The following is a 27210-nucleotide window of genomic DNA, read 5'->3' on the forward strand; positions in this document are numbered from 1 at the left end:
TAGCGATTTTCTGTCCCCTCTCTCGGTCTCTTCATCCCTCACGCCTGCTGTGCACCTCTTCTTCCTTAGCCCGCCTCCACAATGCAGCATGGCTCTTTTCAGCTCTTTTCACAAGCATTTCAGCATGTGTAGCAGTTCTAGGACATCAGTTTTATTTGCAGATCACATGGTTTGTAATACACTGGTATTCTTTAGTTTTTCAAAACTTTTCCTATGAAACCTGCACAATACTGTCTCCTTCTAATGCAGGTATATGTCCAAACCCCTGGTACTACAATACAGTTCATACCCTACAGCTAACAAGCTCATTAGCTATTTCCTCAGAAGCCATGCTTAAAGAGGTAATTTCATTCATTATTAATTAATACCTTGATCATCAGGCATACTAATTTTCCACATAGAAAACATATCAGATTAAGATGCAAATTCAATTGAATCTTGGCCTTTAGGAAAAAAAAGTCTAAGCCTGTATAAAATTAAAATGCAGACACTGACTAAAGCTCTCATTTTTGCAAGAAATATCCAGTAAAAGGTTGTTTAGTATGTTTACTAAGCTTCAGACACTTTAATTGGTTTCAATTTAGATTTGATATTATATTATATTGGTGGCAGAGGCTCATGGGTATTGTAGTATTCTCTTAGTACAGAATTGAAGAAAACAATGCTTTACAACTCTATACAAAAAATGATGGTGAATACTGATATACACGCTAAACAAAGTCCTAAAAACATGCTTGCAAAGTAACCAAGTGAATCAAACACCTAGACACAAACACAAAGTCTAAGTTAGTATATCTTGCAACATTAATAAATTAATTTAATTTTAGGGGTTATTTTAACTTCAGAATACAGAATAATCTTTTTTAGTAATAATCAAAATTCAGCATCCACTCATTCGCAGTTTCTTAAAATACAAACACCGTATCGCATCCATGAAACATGGCGTCATTATTTTACTCTAAATATGATCACGATTTAGTAATTGAGCGCCACAATGTATCAAATAAAAGTTAAATCTACTGACTGACACGTGGAATCATCAAGAAAGTGTTTAGCGAGGGCATAAATCAAGTGAGCAGTGGGGCAATTTTCTCATAAACCTCTGTACAGTTTGACCAGAGGAGTCGCCTCCTAGTGGCCATCACGAAGAATGCAGGTTTAAGAAACTACATTGGTTTCATTTTTCAGACTTGGAGGCAGTGCTTTTCTTTTATAGCCAATATGTAGCAACGTCCCATCAGTCAGCCCACAACAGTAACAAAAGCATCACTAAACCTAAAGTGCATGAGCTGTACACACTCACAAAAACAGCCAACCTTGCACAGTGTAAATCAGTTTTTTAGAGGATGTGTAATACAGTAGGCGGAATAAACAGAGAACACATATACATGAAGATTAATCTCTTTATTATGTACACTTATTACGATATCAATTCCATTATCATCCGTTATTAGGCACCTTATATGCAGATAGATTGGGGGAAGAGACTTCGCTCATATACCTGTTACAAAAGCACTCTGAGCAGAATTGAAACATGCTATCAGCTGGGCAGAAAACAAATCTGAGATTTGTCCTCTATTTAAATTCTGTTTGAGGTGTCATTTGTTTACATGTATTTACGCATAACTAATGTGAAAGATGTCAGCGGCTGTGACTACGCTTCCTGTTAACTGATGTGTGCGCTGCTTGCATTGTCACTCTGTGTATGTGCTTGTGCATTTGTTTACACGCAAAGTCTGTGTCCTTGAATGGATTTTACACGTGTGTCAGCATGTGTGAAAGTGCTTGTGCAATAACTGTTTGTGTGAGGTTTGGGGATCTCTTGTGTAACAGTGCACTGTGTATCAGTGTCTGTGAGTGTGTGCCAAAACTCTTAGGGGCACTAGAAGTCTGTAAGGCCAGTTCAGGCAAGTTCCTAGACACCTTGGTACAGGTGCCACAACTCAAGCTGGTTATACCTGGAATATTAGAGCCAGCAAAAACTGTGGAAACTTTCCCCTTATGCCACTGGAGTTGAATCTATTCCGTTGCTTCCCTCCCTGCAAGTAGGGAACACACCCTCTAGAGAATATCAATACAAAATCAATATTTTACTCCCTACACCCTGGGTTACCATAGTGCTGCAGTCTGGCATATGGATCACTAAGACACAGTGCTACATTTGTTATGCAGTGGAATGCCTGCAAGCAAATTGACCCCATTTTTTTTTTTAATTTGGGAAAATTCATTTCAAAGACACTTTGGAAGGAAACACATTTTGATATGAATGCTCTGAATAATCCTTTACAACCACACTGAAGTGCTGAGCTGAAAGCGAGTTAGAAAGCAGAGTGCTTTCTTTACTGGACTACCATCGAAAATGATGAAGTTCTATGCAACTGTTTCATGTACTGGAAGATCAGAGAAGTCAGGGTTGATTTCGTTTCCTACTAAATTTTAAGAATGCCTGGACATTTGCCTTGTCAGGTTCTTGTGTGCTTTTGACCATATCCAAACATGCTTTTCCTTTCCTTCTCCTTTTTCAATTCAGGGCTGCGGGGGGAGCTGGAGCCTATCCCAGCTGTCGTAGCGCAATAAGCAGGGTAAACCCTGGATGGGTCACCAGTCTATCGCAGGGATAACACAGAGAGACAGCTAATTATTCACATTCCCACCTACAACCAGTTTGGAATTACCCAAATGTGCACGTCTTTGGACTGTGGGAGGAAGCTGGAGTACTAGGACATGAGTGCTCCCCATGAACAACCCCACCCAGCGGATTCAAACCCAGGACCCTCTTGCTGTGACGTGATAGTGCTAACCACCACACCACCATGCTTCTCCCAGTATGACTCCTATGTCCAATAAAGATTAGCAAACTGGTTGGAAACTGGTACAGCTAGCTTTGGTCTGTGTGAACATAACAAGACCCACCTTCTTTCTCTTTTCTACAGATTTCTAAGTTTTTGAAGTGCTGGTATATAGATTCTGTTGTATGCTAAGCTAAGCTAACAGGTTGCTGCATGAAACCTTCTACAGGTAGACATGAGAGTTAAACTGATACAATAGTTTAACTTTTTAAACACAGTAAGATGTTTTTTTTTTTTTTTTACAATTTCAAGACTTTATTCTGATCTTATTCTGTCATCTAGTCTTATTCTTATTACAAGAAAACTCCTTAACTTAAAATGTAACCTCTTAGAGCTAGATGTTTAATTGACTGGTATCGCTTTTTTAGTTTTTTTGCTATGCTGAGCTAGAGCTAGATTTGTACATCAATATGTGCTATGACAAAGATATCAGAGATACCTAGTAACAGGTTTGGTGATGCCCGTTTGATGCTGCTCACAAATGACTAATGATTATAGTATCATGAACACCCAATACTTCTCTAAGCTAACATGCTAGCCCAGAGCCACTGCTACAAATTAGCCACATGTTTCTAGCTTTCCACTGACACAACAAGACCTTACATGTTGTACAGCTTGTTTTCTTTAGGTCTTCTAATCCCAAAATTGGTGATTTGTTTCAATGAATAACACCTCCACGAATATATCACCCTCCACTGATTCTTTGACACATGGTGGCAGATCTGAATTTTTTAACGCACACCTCTATTCAGCAACTCTTTACCAATTCAAACCATTCCTTCAAGTTTGTTTATGGACATTTTCCAAAGAAAAGGAAATCAAGTAGTAAAGAAATCAAACTTAAAGGAAGCTTCAGCCCTCCTCTTCCCTGCTGTAGCCTTGACAGCCATGGACACAGCACCACCACCCAACCGTGAAATAACCACTTGTGTTTTAGCCCGAACAACTCCATTCCTCTTGACTGTCAGAATACACCCCCCACCCCCGCAGTTTTTGTAATCCTGGAGGACCAAGTGTATGTCCCGAAGAGGTGATCAATACTATTCAATCTGCTTGCAAGTCTTTGCTGCATTAGGCCGCGGCTGCTATACAAACCATGCATGGGTGGACACAGAAGGACCGGTGTGCAAATGGAATTCCACTAAAATGTGATGGCTCTCAGGGGTCGACCCCATTTTTGTTTTTTTCCCACCCCCTATTCTCCTCCAACTGCAGCTGCTATTTTTTTTAATGTGCCTTTGATTGACAGATCCCATCCAGGAAAGAAAAAGATGTTGCCGTGACAACAGCTCCTGCTACACCAGCGTGGATACGAGCTTCTGATAAATATCACTCTGATACACTGAAATCAGCAGCTAACACTGAGAGGTCATTATATTGGCTACAGATTTTTATAATGTCTTTACACTCACAGACATCATGAAGTGCTCCAAGTTACAGCTGTTTTGTTTCATTACAGACAAATGTGCTTTTAAGTGCTGTTAAAACGTCTATAATATCAACAGTGAGTGGCCATTATTCACATTGACAGTAGAGATTTGAGTTTCCCATCTGACATAAATAGGATGCGGTGTATGTTCCCAATATGACTGAGAGAAAACATTTCCATGTTGAGCTTTTGCACACAGCACGTCTTCTTACTACACTATTTTCAATATATCTCATCTAAAAATAGTTTCAAGCAGTGAGATGGAAAGCAGACAAAGCAATAAAGAGTTGGTGAAACAGAGGGGAGGAAATGAAAAAGGCTCCTCTTTTGTTATCTCTGATGTCTTTTCTTCTTTTTTTCTCTCTCTCCTCATTAGAGTAAAGAATTTCAAGTCAAAGCCCCTCTTTGTTCAAGGAGCCCTTTTGCTTTGCCTTCTTCTTCTTTTTTTCTTTCAGCCAACCCCCCTTTGGGTTGCCAAATTAGTTTACCTACTAGCACCAGGCTTTCAGTGACACCGAGGGACTTTCCTCCTTGCAGTTCATCTCCGTTTCAGGCTCCGCTTCATCTCCACTGGATTGCTTTTCGCAACAGTGTGACTTGTTTCAGGGAGCCAACTTAAGCGTACCTAATGTGATGCCAGGTTCAGTCTTTATTCTCCTACTAAATGTTGTTTGTTTTCACAGTGAAGTTCTTTCAGGCTTACTGTCTACCCGTAGATATATACAATATAGTGGGCAGAGGGAGACACAATGGACACTTCACCGGGTGTTGTCAAACACTGTTCACAGGATCTATGCATAGAATGAGAAAGAGGAAGGACACTAAAGCACATACATGGTTGTGTGTGTTTTGGTGTTCCCCTCTCATGTTTGAGGAAGTACAATCTGGATATATGGAGGAAAAAAGGTAGAAAGGGAAGTATAGAGTAGTATAATAGCAGTCCTATGGACAGTCTTTTTTGCTGCTTTTCTGAGAGTCCTCAGCGGGGTAGAACCGGGATCGGTAATACAGCACAAGAGTACGCACGGGAGAAAACACACATTAAAGTGCTACGATGAAGGAGCTAACATGCCACAAACAGTTCAGGACTTGTGTTTGAGTGATTGGAAAGTGGGTTATACTGTAGATGTCACTTTTTTACTGTAGGGATAGATAGGCGGCGGTGGGGTCCTTAAAGAGCCTTAAAAGCACAGACAAAGCATAAATTATCTCTTTGCTCAAATACCTTTTGGAAACCTTGTTAGGCTAGAGTTTTGGGAGAAGGAGTGAAGAGAGCTATGAGAGAAGTCAATGCGTGAGAAGGTTTGGCTGCAAAGGTCAGGAATGACTGGGGATGGGGCGTCTGCAATGGAAAATATCGGTCAGGCTCCGAGAAGCTGCGAGCAATTGTTTGAACTGCGAGGAAACAGCGAGTCAGAACTTGTGAGAGTTCACAGGAGTGGCTGGGACGAAGGCATGGTTTCCATCCAGATCGGTCTTTGGAGAAATAGAGGTCGGACACTGAAGAGATGGAGAGCTGTGATAGGTCCAGGAAGAAGTGTAGGTGGGTGTCGACAAGGCGATGCGTATCAGCGTCCTTTTGCGGCTGGGAAGCCCTTCTCCATCAATCTATGGTGAAGACGGAGTGCACTCCAGAGAGGCTGCAGAAAATGAGAAAAAAAAGAACATTGGAAAAAGTTTATGAGAAAAAAAATCTTCAGAAAACACAGTCCCCGCTGAGATGAGGTTGAGAAAAATCAGAAATGGCAAGAAGGAGAAAAATAAGATAAAAACAGAAGAGCAAAAACAGAAACGATGAGGAACATCTCTGGAGGAGCCGGGAGAAGGGTTCAAAACGAAACCAAGCAAAGTGACGTAGATGAGAGAGGAAATTAAGAAGTTGAGATCAAACAGAGAGGAAAAAAAACAGAAAGGGCTGAGATAACAAGCATGGGCACAGTAAGGCATAAAAATGGATCTAGTGGGGTGGTGGTGGTGGGATTGGTGGAATTAGAAAAATAGAAGAGAGAGGCGCGAGATAAGAGAGACAGGATAAAAGAGAGAAAGCGGGCGAGCGAGCGAGGGGGAGGACGAATGAAAAGAGGAGACATAATTATAAAATGGCACGAGAAAATCAATGCAGTGGGCATCATTGTGCTTGCAGGAGCCGTACAAAGGGAGGTGGAGAGCAGCAGTGTGTCCATCAAACAAGTACACACCAGCACATGGTGTCTCTGTCTCTCTCACACACACACACACACACACACACACACACACACACACACACACACACACACACACACGGACTTCAAATGCAGAGTGAAGACAAGGAGGATGAGTCAGGCAGATGAAGTGGAGAGAGACAAGTGACATTTAGAGCTCACTCGGAGCATGTAAAGACAAGGCATAAAGATACATGCCAACCCTGCCTCTGACAACAGCTTTTGTACGTGTGTGTGTGTGTGTGAGTGTGTGTGTGAGAGAGAGTGTGAATGCAGACCTTGGTGCAACAGATTTGTGACTTTATACGTTACTCTTTTCAACAGTGACAGCTGAAGCTCAGGGCAAATAGCTAACACAAAGCTGAGATGTATTTTTAAAACTTTTAAAAGTACAGTTCAGATCTTTAAAGTACAAAAGCCAGTACTTTGATGTACCTTGACAGTACTCCATTACAATTAGAACGCGTGTATTACAATCCACTTAAAACAAATGAAAAAAGCAAAATGTAACCAAAAGTACTCAACCTTTCACTTCAAACTATAAAATATAATTAGACAGTCGATTATATGTGACTAATCCTTTAATAAAATATAAGAAGTCTTTTGTGATCATTTAAAAACTAAAGATCTTCTGATTTGAGTGTTTTTGGCTCAAAAGAAAAAAAGTTGAATAAATGCTCGGGTCAGACTCTTTTCAAAGGTCATCTATTACTTATATTTCTAGCTCAATATTTTTTTTTTTTAGATGCTATGCATGATTCACAGGTTAAAATGAATTGAATGATCTGATACTGGCTCTTTGTACATCCACTAAGTTCATCACTGAGAAACAAGGCAGAGTTTCTCCACTTTGTTCTGATTGGCTGTTCCTCACGCACAGACGGCCGGAGCCGTTTACCTCAGATAACCATATAAAGGAATAGCCTCTGTCTTTGACATCATAAACATCCAAGAATAAAAAAAAACGGCCTTAAACAGAGCAGTCTAAAGCCTGAGCGTTTGGCTCATAAGGAATACTCGTCCACATGCTGACACCAAAAATGTGAAAATCTGGCAATGTGTAATATGAGCATCCATCACTGTAACAGTATGCATATGGCAGGTTTAAAAAAATGGAAAAGTATCATAGATCTGCTTTAAAGAAACAAGATTAACACATCAGCAGACTTCCCAGTGCGCACTGTTTGACATTTGAATCTCTCATGAGAGTCTTCTTTTCATTGTATAATCCACCCCCCCCTCCCCCACCCTGCAGATATGATAGGAACATGCTGTGCATCTGTTCATGAATTATGGCTGTTTCTTTTCAAAATAATCTAAACAATAGTATTTATGATGATGGTTTGTACTTGATCTGTAACTGTTACTGGATGCAGTCTCATATATTGTCTTTCTCTGGTACAAAGCTGCAGCTATAAGTTCTTGTCACATTAAAATAAATTATTTTGCGTAACTCCAATTCCCACCAAAATGTTGTGTAACTATGTAGAATGTAAGTAAAAACATGTGTTATTCACAAATATGTTACTTACAATAGAACAGATGTTAAAAGTGGTTACAATTGTACCATTTCATGAAAAATTATTAGTTCATATAATATTTGACATTTAATAGCAGCAGCACATCTCAAAAAAGCTGGGAAGTGAGCAACAACAGGCTGGAGAAGTAAGTGGTACTAAAAGGAAACGGCTGGAAAAACATTTTGAAACTAATCAGGTTAATTGGCAGCGGGTCAGAAACAGGATTGGGTATAAAAAGAGCATCTGAGAGAGGCAGCGTTACCAGAAGTAAAGATGGGCAAAGGTTCACCAATCTGCAAATAACTATGTCTGTGACAAATTGAGGAAAAATTTGGTGTGAAATTGTAAAGACTCTGAATATCTCATTATCTATAGCACATAATATCAGTCAAAGATGATGAAAATCTGAGCAATCTCTGTGTGCAGGGGACGAGATCAAAAATCAGTGGACGCCCACAATCGTTGGGACCTAAGGCAGAACTGGACTGGATGCATCAGTGCCTAAAGAACTGTCAGCTTGCACATCTGCAAAGGCGCCATCAGTGCTGAAAGGCATATCCAGGTTTTAAAGCGGCATAAGCTCCTATCGAGACGGCATCTTCTTTTAGGGAAAGCCTTGCATATTTCAGCAAGACAATGTTAAACCTCATACTACTGCTATTACAACAACATGGCTTCAGAGTAGAAGAGTTCAGTTGGTTAACTGGTCTGCCTGGAGTCCACATCTTTTACCATCTGAAAACATTTGTCTGGTTATGAAATGAAAACTACAACAAAGAAGATCAGAACTGTTGAGCAGCTCGAATTAGGCGAGAATGGGACAAAATTCCTCTCCAGCAACTGGTTCCCTTAAGTTCCCAGATGTTTACGGGCTGTATTTAAAAGAAGACGGGATGATACAAAGTGGGGAAACATGGCCCTGTCTTAACTTTTTTTAAGATGCGTCTCTGCCAGTGCAAAAAAAGCAGAGATGAGATTGTTATCCTTATCACGATGGAGGGGGTAGACTTCCCAAGTGAACTCTGGAGCTATGTTGTCAGGGGCAACATGGCTGCTGGTATTGGCTCTACTGGCTGGGTGACAAGCTAAACTAAGTATATTTCATAAGGCCTCTATGGAAACAACAACAACACCCTTGCTACCTGTATCTGGGTTCCAGAGACCCCACCCAAGATCCAGACCTGGGGGAGGGGTGAACTGCTACTGGTCGGGCATTAGTTCATGAAGTCAGGCTTGGCTCAACTCCAGTGAGCCGCATGTGCCGGCCCTACTGCAGACCCACCACCCAAAGGATCATGCAGCTGTGGAAGTTGAAGGCTTTGGCTTCCAATACCTGGTTACTTAAAGTCTTAGGTTCAAAGTGTTTTTTTCTTCTCCCACATACTGAGTTTTAACATGCTACTAATCTAACCCTCAGCCATATAAATAAAAACACTGCAGCGTTAAATACTGTTAGAAACACACTTGAGACTGTCCGGCAATGATTAGCTTGTTTAAGGAGTGTAGGAGTTGAGTGATGCATGCTCAGAAGCATGTATACATCACGTCAGGCGGTGCGCACACAACTGGGCGCACACTCTTACTCCTTGTTAACTGCATTAGTGCCAGGGCTTATCGGTGCAGCAGGACCACACACCACAAAAGGCTGAAATTCATTACAGTCGTAGGAGGGCCCTGACAAGCTGTCAGCATGCTCAAAATGTTCTTCAAATCCCACCCTCCCTTTAGAGGTTCGCTATGTCTTTTGAGGATCGGGAGAGTACTGAGAGCTATCTGTTTACCCACACACACTCACGCATGCACAGGCGCGCACACACACGTACACGCCTCCTGGTCTACATCTTAATTTCAAGGATAGTTTGCATTGTCACACGCAGAAGCAAACGTCTACATTTACAAAGCAAAATGAAAAAAACCCTCTTAATTTCATGGGTAGTTTACATTGACTATCACACACACACACACACACACACACAAATAGAGCACACGGCGTATGCAAACACATTACTCTGACATAGTGCTAAATGGAGAGCAGGCCCAGAGGTGCAGTTCAATGACATACTCTGTATTTCCAATTTATGTTGGTGTCACTGCGTCTCTATTGGCTGCTACCACACACACACACACACACACACACACACACACACACACACACACACACACACACACACACACACACACACACACACACACACACACGCGCACACACAGCATCTTAATATAAAGGATAGTTTTCTGTTATGACTAGAAAAACATTTCCCTGAATGCCACAGAGATTACTGTTGCCATAAAACCACGCAAAACAATAAAACCATAGCTCCTCGTAGATCCTTTATTTTAATATATTTTCCAATCTACTTGACCCAGTAAAAAGCAGAGTTTCAAAAAAAAAAAAAATGGAGTATGAGGCTCCTTTAGCTAGCACTGTTTCAGTCTTCAAGGACAGAAAAGGGCAAAGTACTTTGAAAAATCTTTTCTTTAACATAATTACTATAATCTGCCAAACCGAAATTAAACTGAGCAGCGTGTGAATGCCTCCCTGACATAAGTGTGGAGCGTGTGTGTGTGTGTGCGCGCACCAGCATCTGACAGAAAATTATGATTTCGGCATGCGTCTGTGGTGTGTAATCGCAAGTGTGTGTGCGAGTGTGAGTGAATGAGAGGCAGAGAACAGTTGGTTTGTCTCCAGTTAAACTCACCAATTACAAAACCCACTTTTCATGTTTACGGCCCATACGTAGGGAAAACTGATATATTACTAATGTTCTGTTTCACAGTGTAATACACACGGATTCCATCTCATGCCCATATGTTCGTATGTTCAAACATAAATGCTTGCAGGCCTACAACACGTGCACACAAACTCTCTTGTATTGACAGCGGCTCGCTCTTCTGTGCCACCGGTATGACTGATCAACGTGATTTGCCTCTATTAACACATGAGCAGCTTTATAGAAACAAGGAGTTAAATGTCCAGATCATCAAATTTCCCCCGTCTGTCTTCCTGCCATACTTCACTCACGCTGTCATTGCCGTCTTTTTCTCCCCCCCCCTTCCTTCGTCTCCTCTACAGCTTGCACCCATGCATTTGTAATCAGAGCTGTCCTGCTTGTTCAATCAAAGCACACCTCAGCGTGCGGCTTCATCTGCCGCCTCTCTGCTGCGTGCTGCGTCTCGATGTAAAAATGTAAACGAGGACGCGGTTGCGCCGATTCTGTCCGCCCTGCTTTGAACTATCTGCTCCATACGGGCTGGATCCTGCACCTGGTGGTGGTGTCCTGCTGCTGGGTCACATTAAGATGAGTTTTCAAAGGATTGCTCTTCATTATCGACAAATCCCACGGAAAGACGAATCCACAGCGTCAAGTGTCATCTATGCAGTAAAAGTCTGCCGAGACAGGAGCTCCATTTATGTCCACAAAAAATAAAAAAAATAAAAAATACAACTGAGCCACGGCGTTGCACTGACTAACAGGTTCCTTCATTACAATGAATGTGGGCACTGTAGTTTATTTTGAGCCAGTCCCACACACAGATTATTATTGCAACAAATGTGCATAAATGTGTGGCTGAATGTAGTCCAATGAATACACAAATACGCCAACAAATTTAACTCAGTTTACTCTTGTTGGAGTTATTTTTGCTACAATACAATTAGTGTCATGCACTCTATACCAAACACACAATCATGGTTAACCACATTTAGCTGAACATCTGTCTTCTGTGGCCTTCAACTGAACACCTTTGGGAATCAGATGTTTTAGATGTCCACCGCAAGCAAAGCAGCGAGTCAGGGAAAATCATGTGGAAGAACGGTGTTCAGTCCCTCCAGCAGAATCCGAGACACTTTTAGATCAATGCTGGGGATATATAAGGAGTTTGGTGGCATCTTACTAAGAGAGTTGATAGTGTTTTTTGCTTGAATCTATAATCCATAAATTAATTGTGACCCGTTAAATGTACCAATCGATGATTTTCTTATTTAAGATATGTAGATACTCGAGCCTCCGTCGTGCTCAGATAAGCTTTATGGAGCCTCGTCTTCCAGCGTCTGTTTAAAATAGGTCATCTTATTCTGCGAGTCAGAGCAAGCATGCCTGCTTCTCTTCCTGCCCTGATTTCAACAACATAAACAACTGACGGGATGTTTCCCTTTCTCCGTCTCTCCATCTATCTCTATAAAGCAGAGCTCCTCATCAGCGTAACCCAGAGAGGTTAAATAAATACGTTTATTTTATGCAGAGCGAGCGAGAGGGGAACGGAAGTCCTCAAAGTGCTTGTATTTTGGTTTTCGAACTCGTGTCAAGTTGAATTTGTTTGCTACTGTGCCTTTTCCAGTGCCACCTGCCAACACATACAGTGACACATACTCGCACTTTGCACATGCACAGACCTTGCCTCCATGGTTCGGCTTCCTTTAGTTGCTCAGCAGGGCACTGTCAAACTGAGCTCAGCACTGTGCTGCTCTATCATGCAGGATATCTCTACCGAAACGAAGCTGTCACATCGTCAGGGCTTTAAAAAAAACAGTGATACAAAGAAGCAAAAAGCGAAACAGTAAAAACAAGCTTTTTATTTATTTCAGAACATCTATGCTGTCATTTGTTTGTATCTATATTTTTAAGCATGTCTATGTGGGGAAGTCTGCGTAGATATGCTTTTAGATCATTGACTCCCCAAAGTGTGGTCCACAGCCCCCTAGTGAATCATTAAGGCACAGCAGGTGGGTCACGAGATGCCTTTTACAATAAATAAATAAACAGAACCAATGAAACAAAGCAATGGAATTCAAATGTTAAACATTATTCTGGATTTTCTGATATAAAAGAAAGTAGGTTTGGGGATCTCTACAGCACATCATCCACATGGACCCCAGTGCAAAGGTCCTAATGTTTGGTTTTGTGTAGTTTTTGCAACCTCTTCAGGCAGGGCTACATCTAAAATTTACCCGTTTACTTGCTAAAATGAGACTCAAGTAAGAGTAGATCACTATGATAAAAGAAAAATGACATATAACTCTGAATGTTATATTCCAGTTCTTGAAATGGTTTCGATCGACTGAATCAAGGCGGAAACACAACAGACACTGGACAATTTGTTACTTCTAGAGCTAAAACAACAATGAGATTAAACAACTGGGTCAACATTTGGTTGTTATGATTAATACCAATTCAGGATGCTTACTGCAAATGGTAAGTAACATTACTTATCTTCAATTTTGCGAATAAAAACATTTGCAAAATTCAAATTTGTCTCAATTAGTGGATGCTGACACGGATCCCTTACTTTTCTAAAGTTATTTTTTTGAGCATTGCAGGCTGTGCTGCAAATTAGTGAGCAGATCTTCATTATCTGTTAAATTGGATTCAGAAGATTGAAGATGTTGGTACTTATTTTATACACAAGAAATATTCAAACTACAGTTTGACTGTAACTGTAACAGAAAATCTCAAGTAACTTTTCAGGGGATTTCATTCACATCTTCATCAGAGTTTTGCAGTTCCATACTTGAGGCTTAGATAACAACTGAACAAGTGTCATACATACCAAGGAAGTTTGCCTTTAAAACCTACACATTTTGGTTGAAAGCTGAACAGCTTAAGTCTCTTAGTCTGCCAGTCTGGTCAAATGTGGTTATATGTTGCTGCTTTCTCTAGTCAGCCCCAGATAGAAGGTACTAGTTGATTTTTCTTTTTTCATTATTGCACAGTGAGCTTGCTCTCCCTGTGAACAGACGTTGTAAATGAGTAGATTTGGAAAGTAAACAACTGTGCTAACTAGTGTTGTTCTGTAATTCTGTCATGTAATGTTAAAAAAAAGTCAAGTTTGTCAGAATAAACTGGAACATAACAAGTCAGATGAAGCAAAAAGTAACAATATACTACATCAAGATGTTCATGCTAGCATGGAAGAAACCAAGGCTACTGGTGCTAGCATTGCTAAGGTTAGCCAAACCCTGGAAACTCCCAACACTGTGTTTGGAACATCGTGTACAGCACAAACTGCTGCAACATTTAAAGCGGGATTTTATTAATGAGGAATGTGATGAACGGTTTCATATAGCACTTAATGTATTTGTTTGCAAGACATTTTCCATCCTATCCATGAATTTGAAAATCATCCCAAACAACATAAAACATACATTTAAATTTGTACGTATGTATCATTGTAAATTACACTCGTTCTGAGAAAAAGTGCAAACCTAGTTGCTGAAGACGTGCTTTCGTTGATACATGTAACTTGATTGTTTGTTTTTTTTAAATTAACATATTTCAAAGAACAGTAACTATGCACTGAAAGTTGTGTCCCACAACATATGTACCATGCTGCCAATAAACATACTTAACTTGGAAAAGGAAGGGACAAATCCATGAGATCACACGAACAAAGAGGAAGGGACATAACCGAGCGATATGCTAACACCACAGGTAGACTAAAGATCAGTCCTCTTTGTATTTTTTTTTTTTAAATCTTTTCTGTTTTTGTTAGGTCACAAGGGTTACATCTGTTGCCCTTGCAATTATATGAATAGTAAGATTTTAAAATAAATATATAAAATTACTAAAAATTTATATTTGTGTCTATTGAAAAGTTGGGCAAGGTAGATTTTGAAAATTCTGAAATTGAATTAGTATTCAGTATGATGCTGATTATCTTTAACTTAAATGTCAATGAAACAATATATAAACAGAGTTGTGCCAAGCAAAGCAAAGTATGGCTTTAATGCCTGAGCTGGGCGAATCTAATTTTGTGATGATTTATTATCTGTTTTTCTTAAGTACAAGATAAAATGAAATACAAAATGACAGATAAAGTATATGGTGACAAATAATTTTACCCATTCTGCGCTCTATTTACACAGTTTGGTATATTTCTGTTTTTCTTAAGTGATTTACTCAAAAGCCGACCCCTGAGGAGAAATGTAAAGGAAAAAAGCAAGGCTCTAGCACTGTGGACTCAAAAAGAAAAGCTTAAGACATGTGGGTAGAGTCAATGAGAGAACTATATGAAGTACCCTCAGCTCACAGGTTTCTGCTGACACTGATAAATACCTGAGGAATGGGACACAGTCGAGAGGTTGGCTATGCCGTCATTAACCTTGTAAAACCTCAGCTTGTGCTCATGATTAACGATGCCCCATTATATGCTGCTAAACAGCAGCAGAGGAGGTTTTCTTCCCCCATACCAAAACACCACAATACTGCTTTTCAGGGAAAGTCTTTCTGGGCTTGACAACGTTGTCCTGCAGGGAGCTGAGGGTTTAAAAAAACAGGCCTAGCATTTTAGCATCAGCTAAAAAGATTAGTTGGCAAGTTACAGAATGACCCACTGTATCCTAATATCCTCTGACTGCTTCTTCTTTACATGCCACTTACTTGTTTCCCCTCCCAGTCTTGTTCAAAGCTCTGTTATTGTTTATTACAATAGACCTCAGTGGAGTCCCCATAGAAAACTCAGTGATAAGCAAAATACTCTGACACAGAAAAGAGGCTTTTACCATATGAAAGGCAGGGAGAAGAAAAAGGAGAGAGAGAAACGGGAAACAGATAAAGTGAGAACAGATAGAGGTGCTGGGATGGGGCGAAAATGTGCGGAGTGAAGGATGCATGTGGGTGAGAGAGTAAAAGAAAGAGGGAAGAGAGTGTGTGGCGGGCGGGATGGGGAAGATAAAGGCTGAGCTGTATTCCCCGATGTGGTTTCTGTGCGTTGCTCTTCGCAGCTCCTGCTCCAAGGATTACTGCATTTACACTCCAACTTAAAAATAGCCCCCGTGATAATTTATTTAGCTTGAGCACGCCATCCAGCATTGTGTTTCCTGAGAATAGACTTTTCCCTATCTGAGTCTCTATGAGATTCTTCCTCACTTTTTCCCCCCCCTTCAGTATAGCGATAATATTCTTTTTATCTCCAATTCCCTAAGAAAGTATGTCTCTCTAAAAATATATATATATATATAAAAAAATCACAAATAAACACACTGGCCATGTTTGCCCGCACAAAACTTTAAACTAGCTATACAATACTTTTACATAAACCTTAGGTATCCTTACTCAGTGCAGTGGATGAAATACCTCTCAGCTACACCTTAGCAGGTACCACTCACCTCTGTGTTTGAGGACACATTTTTTAAATATTATCCCTGCATAACATGACAACTGATTGATTACAAGAGTCTCATCATGAGCCACAGAGCCTACATTGCTGTTGACAAGAAAATGTCCTATAATAGCAGATGCCACTCATATCATCATCCTTTGAGTCTTCATGCATTTGATCTTGGTGTTACTGGATATACATGTTGTGCAGTGACACGAGACTCCAGACTTTGCACCCAACATGCACCTAACTTTGTTTTTTGCACTTTATTATATACTTTAAGAAGGGGGGAAAGACAGAAGTAAGTGAAACAATAGAAACAAACAAGAAAATAGACCGAGCCCAAGATGCCAATTTGGACACAATACAGTATAATCACTATTATTACCCATTGTGTTTGCCTGCGTTTATTTTCAAAATTAAAGACATGACAGAGCTGCAAAGGATTAAGATACTAGTAATACAAATTACGCAAGGTCCCAATGTAACACTAGAGCTTTGGTTGACAAAGCGATACATAACCTTTATTACACAATAATTTCTAGCAATTTCAAAATAGATTTGGCTACTTTAGCTCTTCAACCCAAAGTATAAGAAATGAAAGCGGCATAAATAGTTTGTAACACAAAGAGTAACCTCTGTGTGCTTACAAAAGCAAACAAAGAGGCTAAAAAGTGTAATATAATGTAAAACTGTACATTTTATTCATAAATGGGCCTTTGCCTGGCAGATTAAAGATTTCTTTTGAGATAAATTCAGTTTAATAATCTAATGTAATACAATAACCTCTAATATCACTGAATCTTTTAAAACTCTACTTCTGAGGTGTCCACGTTCTTCATTAATAAATATCTGGTTACGGCATCTTTCTAAGGTCAGGTTCTGAGAGGGTTATACATGACTTTATCTCAGCTATTGTAATGGACTTTTTATTGGTGCAACTGGTCCAGAAAATGCTGCTGCATGTCTCCTTACTGTAACCAGTAAAAGCAAGATCACATCTCCCCTGTTCTGACCTCCCTTCACTGGCTCTTTGCGCACTTCAAGATTGATTTTAACATTTTATTGTATGTTTTAAAACTTCTTAATGGGATATTAACACTTTATGTCCCGTCAAGGTCACAGAGGTCTATAGACCAGTTACCGCTGTCATTCTGTTCTTATTGTCTGACCCTTTTATTTTATGAATGTCATTTTGGTCAGCTCTGCCATTTTAAATGTGCTTTATAAATAAAGTTGGACTGCATCAGTATTTTTTACTGAAATTCAGCTGTTATATGTGTGGTTTCCCAATATAGCGGTGTATCCCATGCTTAACTCTCCCAGTCCCACCATGCGATCACAGCTCGATGTGTAGCTATGTGAAAATTCTCCATGGAGTGTAACCAAAGCCAATGGACATGAGAGAAATTAGCGTTACCACAACAATTCTGATTCTAGGACAAGCCTCTAAGCCAATGATATACTGCTCAAGTGAAGAAAGCAATACTATTACCACAGTGCTATCCAATTTGCCCTTGGGGTATGCCTTAAAATGTACTTTGAGAATACTTGAAGGAAATGATCCCACTCAAGCTTCTCAGTTGATGCGGCGCCTATCTAGACTCAAACAGGGCATGTTCAAAGTCAACAGCACTTAAATATAAGATATGGGAGGGGGGCTTCAAATAGCACAGACAAAAAGGCTTGGTTGCTATTTTCGAATGGGGAAAGTGCTTCAGTAGCCGAGGTTAAAGGGGATCATCAGTCTTCGTGGCACAGCGAATCTCATTTTCCACAGAAATTTGATGACTCGACAACAGGGAGGACGGCCATGATGTAGACAGAGGGAGCACGGAAGTGGTGCTCAAAATAAGGAAAAAACTGCAATGCGTTTCACTCAGCATTTTCTCTTGTCTCTCTCTCTCACCTTCTGTCTCTTACTACAGAAACCCTAAGAGCTGTTGGTGAATAATGATGACCTCACATCACCATGGCTCTGAAACACTGGCAACTCTTGTTTCTCTTTGTCACTGGAGTAATGGGATCTTATTTCTCACTATCAGGTCTCTGCTCTTCTACTAACTGTGAACAGTTGTGTTGAAGATGGCACCGCTTGTTGCCTTCTGTTCAAAGTGACCGCCAATGATTGAAAACAAATTAGGCAAAGGAAAACAAAGAGGCATTCAAAATGCTTTAGCTAGCTACATCACCTTGTGGCCCAAACATGAAAAAACAAAACAAAACAATGTAAAACAGACTTGAGAGGTTTGACCATTGCTAGTTACTGTTATGCTGACAATGTTCCCATTATTGCACGGTACATAACCCAATTTGTCAATCTGTAAACTAGAATAATGGCTACTGCTTGTGTTTGAGTTATGCTAGCTGTGCTATGCTAGCTTGGTCCAAGCATTTTCCTGTGATTGACTTTTAAAGTTATTGACCTGCTTTAAAATGCTACACTGAACAAAACTGGAACAAGATGATGACAAAGAAGAGACCTAATAGAAACACAACATTGTTCTTGTACTGCTGTGATGAACTAGTTTAGCTTGTTAGCATACTAAATAGGAGAGAATTCCAATCATTAGAGTTTATGGTAATGGAAAAGCTTTTAGGGTTGGAAGACTACTGCAACAAGATAATGGTATTTGAAAGGACTAATTCAGTGAGTAGATAGTAGAGGTGGGATGTAACCAAGTACAACTGTACTCAAGTGGATTTTAAAAATGTTCTTTACTTTTCTTGAGTATTTTTATCTCTACTTTCTACTCAACAGACGTAAGGAGGAGGGAAGAATAACACAACAAAAGCATGCTTACCTTAAGTAAACCTCTAGTGTGAACTCCATACATCCTACTTTGAGGCAGTTCATAACAGTGAAGTGAATAATCTACAATTTAGGCAACAGCAAATACAGCTTTTTTTCTTTTTATTTCTGTTTGTTTTTCTGTTTTTCTCTGTTTGTGTTCTACATAACAGATGGTCAGGCTGACTCCCTAATTACAGTTATAATTTAAGTTGAAATAACATTTTTATTTCCTTGTATTGTATGTTGTTGTACTGTATGTGGTTTTTCTATGTTAATTTGGCACATGTTTCAGTTTCCTGTGGACCAAAATGCCTGTTACAAACATCCTCCAACAAATTACTTTTTCTGTTTAATACTTTTATTTCAAATATACATTTCAAAGTCTGTATCTTTCACTTTTACATAAGACATTAATGTACTTCAGCTTCTACCAAAGTATTTTTTTAAGTGAAGAACATTTGTACTTTAGCCACCTCTGTTTTGATTGGTGTAGACGCTAATAAATAGAGCCTTTGTCTTTTTTTAAAATTTAAATTATTGTTTTTTAAACAACAATTCATTTTTTACCTTTACCCAAGAAGGGTAAAAAATATCTTAAGAACAAGAGTACAATGAGAACAGTTAGAGTGGCCTTGTCAGGCTCTATGTGTATGAACTAAATGAATGAAGCCTATATCTTGAAATGGCTACATTATGCTAAAAGATGTTATTTTCATGCAAGGCTAAAAAATGCCTAAGAAAATGACTTAATATAATATGAAGTGTATTTTGCGGTGTAATAATGTTTATCTAATGTAATTGCGCATTTTTTATTGTTGCAAGCATTCTGTCAGTTTCATATAACAACAAAATGACTTGCATGAAATTATCATAAGCAAACTGCTGAAAACCACAACTAAAGACATTTTCTTTGTGTTTTCCTCAATTTCCATTTAATCTGACTCATGCATCTGTTTTGTCCCCGAAGGCACCATTTCCACTGATGGAATCATTACCCTCTTTCACGCAGTGACAACGTAAAGAAACAGTTTTCAGCATTTGGTTGCAGTTACCAAAGGTGCACTATTGAAAATATACATTCTCTTGTCAATTTAGCCAGTGGAAGAGATACAATAAGGAAGTGAGGAAGCTCTCGCTATTCTCTTTGGAGGGGACACTGTGTATACTCGGTAAATAAATCTGTGTGGTAGCGCAATATAGCGCCTTCCTCTCAGCGACATAACCAATCACCATGAAAGAAAATTTCATTTTCCTCTCTGCTGAAAACTTTTGGAAGCACTTTAATTCCTCTTGAGTGGCTCTGGGATTTCAAGTTTAAACTAATTTGCCTGTCTTGTAATTAAATAAGAAATCAATTCTACAAACAATTAGTTCCGCTGGCACATCCAAGCCAGTTGAGTGTGCAAATGCTCATGTGTGTGTGCATACAGTAGTGTTCATGCACATTTCTCGGGGTGTTTGCTGTGTGGGTGGAAGAAAATCTTTTTCTGTGAGAGTGATTGCTTTCTGTGCTTTGTGAATCTGAGAAATGCAGGCATACCTTAACACGTCGTCACGTTAAGAACTCTGTAATTCATCAGTACGAGACATCTGTAACAAACATGAATCCTGCAGACTGCTATCGGTGTTGTTGACTACCTAAACGAACTGCCCGGTTTAGACTTTACCGCTGCTCTCGCAATATTCTAGCAATAACGCTGAGGACCTGACTCGAGTGTCATCAGGCACACAATTGTGAGGTATTTTATACAAAATAAAGTTTTGCATAGGCTGCTTTGCTTTTTTCATAAATCTCCCACAATGTATTTGAACAACCTGCAGACAACAGGTATGCATTCAGTTCGAGTGGGAGGAGAGAGCAATACAGATAATGATAGGAACATTATAGCAACTGCAATAAAACAAGTATCTTCAGGCAAAAAGAGGGAGCGCTACTTCCCCTACTAATTTTTGGCTGCATTTCCATGAGACATGTTTACTGTGAGTGGCAAATTAGCATCTGCACTCTCTTGCAGGGTTATCCCTGCACAATTGTTGCACGTCAGCACATAATGCTGAGCGTTCTTTTGCCTTAAAGCTGCACTAATTAATATTTTAAACAAACAAAATCTTCACGCGCAATGTACTCTTTACAATGCCTGCTGAAAAGCTAATGGCAGACACATAATTTTTGCAGATATCTGGAGAGATTTGTATAAGAGTTCTTGTACAAGCATGGAAACGCAAACAACTCAAAATACATGCAAATGTAGCACCTTAGGGCTGTTTGTTGTCGTTCTAATGTTGTGTTTCTGCCACATTCGGTCTTTGTTTTACAAATTTCTGATATCCAAATTAGTAATTCAACACAAGCCATAACTGCAATGCAAGCAAACGAGTTAATTTTGTTCTTGTTATACTTTTGATTGATGCAACTAATTACAGCAGAAGACAGCTCAAACCCATTTTTCACTCTTGTAATAACTGATATCAAAATAATGCAAAAACTGCTTCCACCAAACTCTTAACAGGTCACTGTGGATTTTCCTATATTGTAAGGCAGTGCTCAGTCTTCATGTGCTGACACCGAAATCTTCCCACCAGTCCCTCACACCCTCCCTGCTTTAAAAATAAATCACCTGAAGTAATTGTGTATTCTGGGTACGCCGCCTGCCCCGCCTGACTCTGTAGCATTAAACGTGTATTTACCAACTAGGGGTCTGAATACGTGACGAAGCTCCTGGTTTCCCAGCGGGGCCATACCTGCCACGACTATACCGCATCGCCCTTGAGCTAGACACTTTTAACCTTAGCAGAGCACACAGGCACATCATGTCGAGTAGACTATGTATAAATGGATATAATTTTCGCGTCAGGGTGTGCGGGTCCCTGCGGATACAGAGGGGGCCATCTGCAGGCAATGAAGGAACCATATGATGAATATTAATCATCAAATGTGCAGCATATCCGGGGAGGCTGTTGTAAAGAAATACATCAAGGTGGGAATTGAACATATACATTCATTCCCAATCAATAGTGCCATACCTGCTGTTGCAACGAGGCAGTGTGCTCTAGCATGGCCTCCAGTCAGAGAACTGTAGTTAGAGCTTTATGTGTTTGTGCGCGCCCAAGTGTGTTCAAATTACACGCACATTACACCGCCTGCGACAATGGTGGTCATACTGTGCAAGGGGCTAGCCGCTGCTCTCTGGTGTGTGTCTTTTTTGAGGCACACACATCTCCTGATAACACACTCTCCAGTGTCTACCTGTAGCTTCATAATATGTCTGGGTCAACAGACATTGGTAACGCAGAGGGAGGTTAATGTGAAGCAGACAGTGTATCTGCTTCACTGCTGGCAACCATCAGCATTGTTTGCTAGATGTATTAGACACAGTTGGTGAACAGTGCTAGCAGAGCTGCACCCATTTGGATACAGTTGAGGCATCTGACAAACTTGAGATTTGATCTCCAACATAGAAAGACCTTGCATTACAACAACCTCCTGAACTTTGAATTTTTGTTTATTTTTTTCAAATGGACAGGCAGAAAAACGTGAATATTAAATTATTATTAAGTCTAATTTGTTATTTTTCAGGGTGTCAAACAAGGCTTTTGCATGAGAAATATTATGCATTGGCATTATGCATGCACTTTGCAATGTAAGGTAAAGACCTCACAATATTAAAAAGAAATGCCTTGGTGACAGTGGAAAGGAAAAACTCCCTTTTAACAGGAAGAAACCTCCAGCAGAACTAGGCTCAGTAAAGTGAAACAACAGAGTCTGATTTCATGTTTTATTATGTGTGAAACATTGATTTCACCCCCCCAACCCCCCGTTTTCTTTTGCATTGTTTGACTGCTGATGGCTTAGAATGTAAAATATCAGAAGATTGTGCCAAAGGGCCCACTGCATTATCTCAGAGCCCTCTGTGGCTTCAGAAAAGGATTTGGTTTGCACACGTTAAGCATATTTGAAGGCAGATACTGTATTGCAAAATTAGGAGAGCTAATGAATCATAAAAAATACATTTGACCCATCAAATTCAGTTTTAAACAGGCTCATTAGAAGACTGTACAAGTTGTCCTTCAAAGATAAAAGCAAGACGGAAGTAGGCAGAGGATTACTGCAGGGTATGATGGAGTCTGCTATTGTACAAGCGAAATCGACTGCTTATGTTGAAGAACTTGAGTGCAAAAGGTGTCCACTGTTTTTTATTTTATTTATTTTTTGAAACTGAAACTGGTCTCTTTGGGAAGTGAAAGTGAAGAGAGGGAACATTTGCACAAATGATGACTAATCGCCAAAGCCTTGTTTGCACGCGCCCCCCACAAATAAACGTGTCACCTGTTTTCACCGCCTACTTGACACTGAGTAATCACACAGTGAGAGACATCTGCCATGTTACTGGATGGCAGCGTTTCATCCCACATCACTCCTAGCCAGTTTGAAGAGAGAAAATAAGTGCCACAGGAAGCACTGTGGGCTTGGGACTGACCCCTTAACACCAAGGGCCTATTATCAAGGCTTTTCTTAGCAGTGTATTAATAGGCAAGCTATAAAGGGTTTTCTTAGAAAGTATTCCACATATTAGGTGTGAACTTATACAGAAGAATACCTGCTATGACCAGAAATACTATACTAAGTGCTTATACTAAATGGGAAAAAGTAACAGCACAAAAACGGTGTTGCAGATGGAAGCAAAGGAGAAAGGAACAACCTAAAAACATGGAAACTATGGCTGGAACAAAGTACTAAATGAATGTGGCAAAGTGGGAGGTATACAAAGCGCTTGAACAAGAGAGAAGAGTCGGTATAGCTTTTGAAAATGTCTTTGGCTAATATGTGTGGCAGATGGTTAGGGTAGAATTAAAACACAAGCAAAACACCAAACAGTAAAGAGAATCAAAGAAAAGCGTTTCATAGTCTAGTTACTGCATGTCCCTGCGTCTTCTTCTACAATACCTCTACCTAACCACACTATGTAGGTTCAAATAAACACTGAATAATTTAGAAATGCTATTTGACCCTGGTTTGCAGCGACGTAGGCTATATCAATAGGATCAGATGAAATTCAGGTACGCTGGATATGAGCCAGTACTCTAATGAAGGGCTATTACATATCCTTCTGATAACAAGCCTGGCTTTTCTGCTTCTTCAAGTGTAAGGCTAAGACTGGGGAGAAATGACTGAAGTACAGAAAGAAATGCAAATTGGTTTTTTTTTCCCCTCAAGCATCCACTTTATGATAATCACATCTCTACAAGAAATGAGATGATTTGAGAAAACTTGGGGATGCCTAATTACCAACCCGAGAAGAAAGATTAATTTATTTCAGAGGCCATGAGTGTGTGTGTCTGTGACACAGGTTACTGGAGACGTGCTATTTTCTTTCATTGAAATACATCTCGACACACTTACTCGCGTCTTTTGCCATTTGGGGTTGAGCAGTTAACACAACACTGACACAATTATCTTGAGAATTTGATGCGATGAATGTGTCGCCTGTTTATACATTCAGCAGGCACGCAGACACATTTGCATTTATTTGAGGCTGTGCTTGTAAGAAAAACGTAATTCAAATATTCACCTCGCTTTTAGCTGTTTTTTTCTTTTGGTTTCCAGCAATTCCAGAGGGAAATATCAGATTCTAAATGCTGCAATTCACAGACTAGTTGCTAAGCTTGTCTACTATGCTGAAAACTGTGCTGAGGTGAGACTAATCCAAAACTCTGCTGCAATGCTATTTTGAAATATTCTAAGAAACATATCTAAAATACAAAAGTAAGTTGTATTTTTCTGCTTCTAAAAAATTTTTAGGATGAAAAACATGGGTAGACACTGAATTAGCCCCTCAAAATTTACTGTATGTTAAGTTGCTAAATCTTAATTAAAAAACAACAGGAAATCACATTCATGTAATACAAGATGCGTAAATAGTGCAGTATATTAACAGCTAGAAATTTATACTGGTAATTACTGAGAGTATAAAAGTTAAAGCACTTTGCATATAAATAGAGATACAATGTAAATACTGCAATAAAAGTATAATCTGTTTTCAGAAAGAACACCATCACATCAGTTAGGCCCCACTCACACGGCCCTAGAGACAGGTTGGTGATAAACTGGCAACCACAGGTCACAAGGGGAAAATGTGTACTGTATTCTCTGACTGGTTGTTAGTAATTACTGTCAGTTGCCCTGAAACTGATTGCTGAAGCAGCCCAATTCACACACACCTTTAGACAGATCAGTAATCCCCTGGTAACTAACCTGAACTGGAGAAAAAAAGATGTTTTTGCAACCAATTGACAAGTGGTCATTGGAGGTTGCTAGCAGTCTTGAAAATGACTGCAAACACAGTGTTGCACCGAAAACCTCCTTGCAAGTGTTTGGTTGCTAGCAGCTGCTAGTAGTGCACTATATATAATGACTTATCTAGCAATCCCTTCTCCAAGATGTCATGAAAGTGTGAAAAAAACAGAATGTTCGTCATCAAAGTAAAAGCCGACCCTTTTAAAATGTGTTTTGTTCTACACAACATTTACTTTACAGGCAAATGTTTGGCTATTTCCCATTTGTGTCCCAAGTTTCACTACAGTTTGGGGACAAGCGAAGACAAGTGGGCATCTTTTGTGCAAACTATGAGGAACTGCAGCAATCTGCAAGTGACCAAAGCAATCACAAGAAGGTTTTTGGTGTAGCTCCCTCTTTATGATAATTTTATTGTCTGGGAACATTGCGCAGGTGCTGTACCAACTTTTACAATTTTAAAGTTCTCAACAAAAATGAAACAGCTTACAGGTTTGAGGAGGCACACTCTGTTGACTGATTTGAGAAGAGCAGCCTGGTCCTTAAAACCAACAAGCCCGAAGAGTTAATCAAAGGCTTCAGGAGAAGTGGAAGTACCTTCACATGCATGGACAAGCAGTTGAGAGTAGAGAAACTAAAAGTTTCTTGGACACACCTTATTCAACATCCTGAGCCCACCATCGACAGCATCCTCACAAATGGTATAATGGTGTGGCACAGAAGCTGCACACCTGCTGAGCTGAAGGATCAACACCGAATGGTGAAGACTTCACAGTGTGTAGTAGGGCTGCAGCTCCCACACCTAGAGGATGTCTACAACACCCGTCTGAGGGAGAAGACAGCTTCATTTCAGACATGTCACACCCCGGTCACCCTCTATTTGAACTTTTGCCATCAGACAAATGATACAGACTTACACAATCACACACAAACAGACTGAGGAACAGCTTTTTTCCCAGCGCTGTAGCCTCCATCACCTCTCACTCAACACACATACACTACAATAACTTGCACTGATCTCATTCCATCCTATGTAATTATTGGATTAATACAAATTTTATCTGCCTAAATATTGTTATTATAGTCTATTTATTGCTTTTTGTAATATTTGCAGATATAAAATTTTGTTGTACTTGAATAATGACAATAAAGATTATTCTATTCTGTTTTTGTGCAGTTAGGCTGTTTTAGTTGCTTTTGCCTCTTATGTGGTATATGTAGGGATGGGTACCGGTATCTGTTCTGACATAAACGGTAGTAACCAGACTGAAAAGCAGCGCACATTTTGGTGCTTTTTTTCCCCCTGAAATGTCATACACTTTGGATTCTAGCCAATCATTTTACCTTTGCGAGCGTAGTAGGCGGGCTCAGGTACATACGTTCTTTTAGAGCAGAGCTACAGATTAAAAATGCCCAAGGCAAAGTGGTCAAAGTCTGGCTGTACTTCACAGCAAAATATGCAAACTCAGCAGCCTGCAACAAGTGCTTTAAGCTGATACTGTGCAAAGGAGGTAAGTCCTCGACTCTGATAAAACACCTGGCGACGTATAGCATTTTGTTAAAAGCCGAGAAATGCACCATATTTGATAGCTTGCTGCGAGACCTCACACCGGGCACATCTATTGCGGGTGGGTTGCCTGTTATTGGACCCGGTGTTAGCAACATCCCCCAAAAACCCGAAGAGGAGAGTCCTGGCCCCTAGCCCTGCCAATGTAGCAGAAATGATGACGGATGATGATGCAGCAGCAGCCGTTCTTCTCTGCGTGAGTAGCTTAATGTTGTCCGTGTGTAATTTAGGTTGAGTAGGCTAACCACGTTATTACATTAATGCACGTAAGGTGAATTAGCAAACATCATCGTAGTTACATGCGGCTGTCTTCTTCTTTGATGGCAGATACTCCCTTCACCCTGGCCAAAAAGACTAAAATGACCAAAGAAAAAGTGGAAAACAGCTAAACATGAGAGGTTTTTGGACAAAGTTTGTGTTTTTTCCATTGATTAAGCACTGCCTCCAGCCAAGAGTGATGC

General features: G+C 39.9%; 1 protein-coding gene across 2 annotated transcripts in view; it reads right to left on the minus strand.

The window, feature by feature from the left end:
- Positions 1-1217: 1217 nt before the first annotated feature.
- Positions 1218-27210, minus strand: part of samd12 (sterile alpha motif domain containing 12) — a 127868-nt gene continuing 101875 nt past the window's right edge. Inside the window, exon 5 of one of the 2 annotated variants that reach the window (XM_080862252.1) lies at positions 1218-5918. In XM_080862252.1, the coding sequence (XP_080718378.1) occupies positions 5887-5918 (32 nt within the window). In that variant the 3' untranslated portion in view covers positions 1218-5886. The remainder of the gene's footprint in view (positions 5919-27210) is intronic. The other variant, XM_080862253.1, reaches the window with a different exon arrangement.

Source organism: Rhamphochromis sp. 'chilingali' (genome assembly GCF_963969265.1).
Source record: "Rhamphochromis sp. 'chilingali' genome assembly, chromosome: 17".
Taxonomy (NCBI): domain Eukaryota; kingdom Metazoa; phylum Chordata; class Actinopteri; order Cichliformes; family Cichlidae; genus Rhamphochromis; species Rhamphochromis sp. 'chilingali'.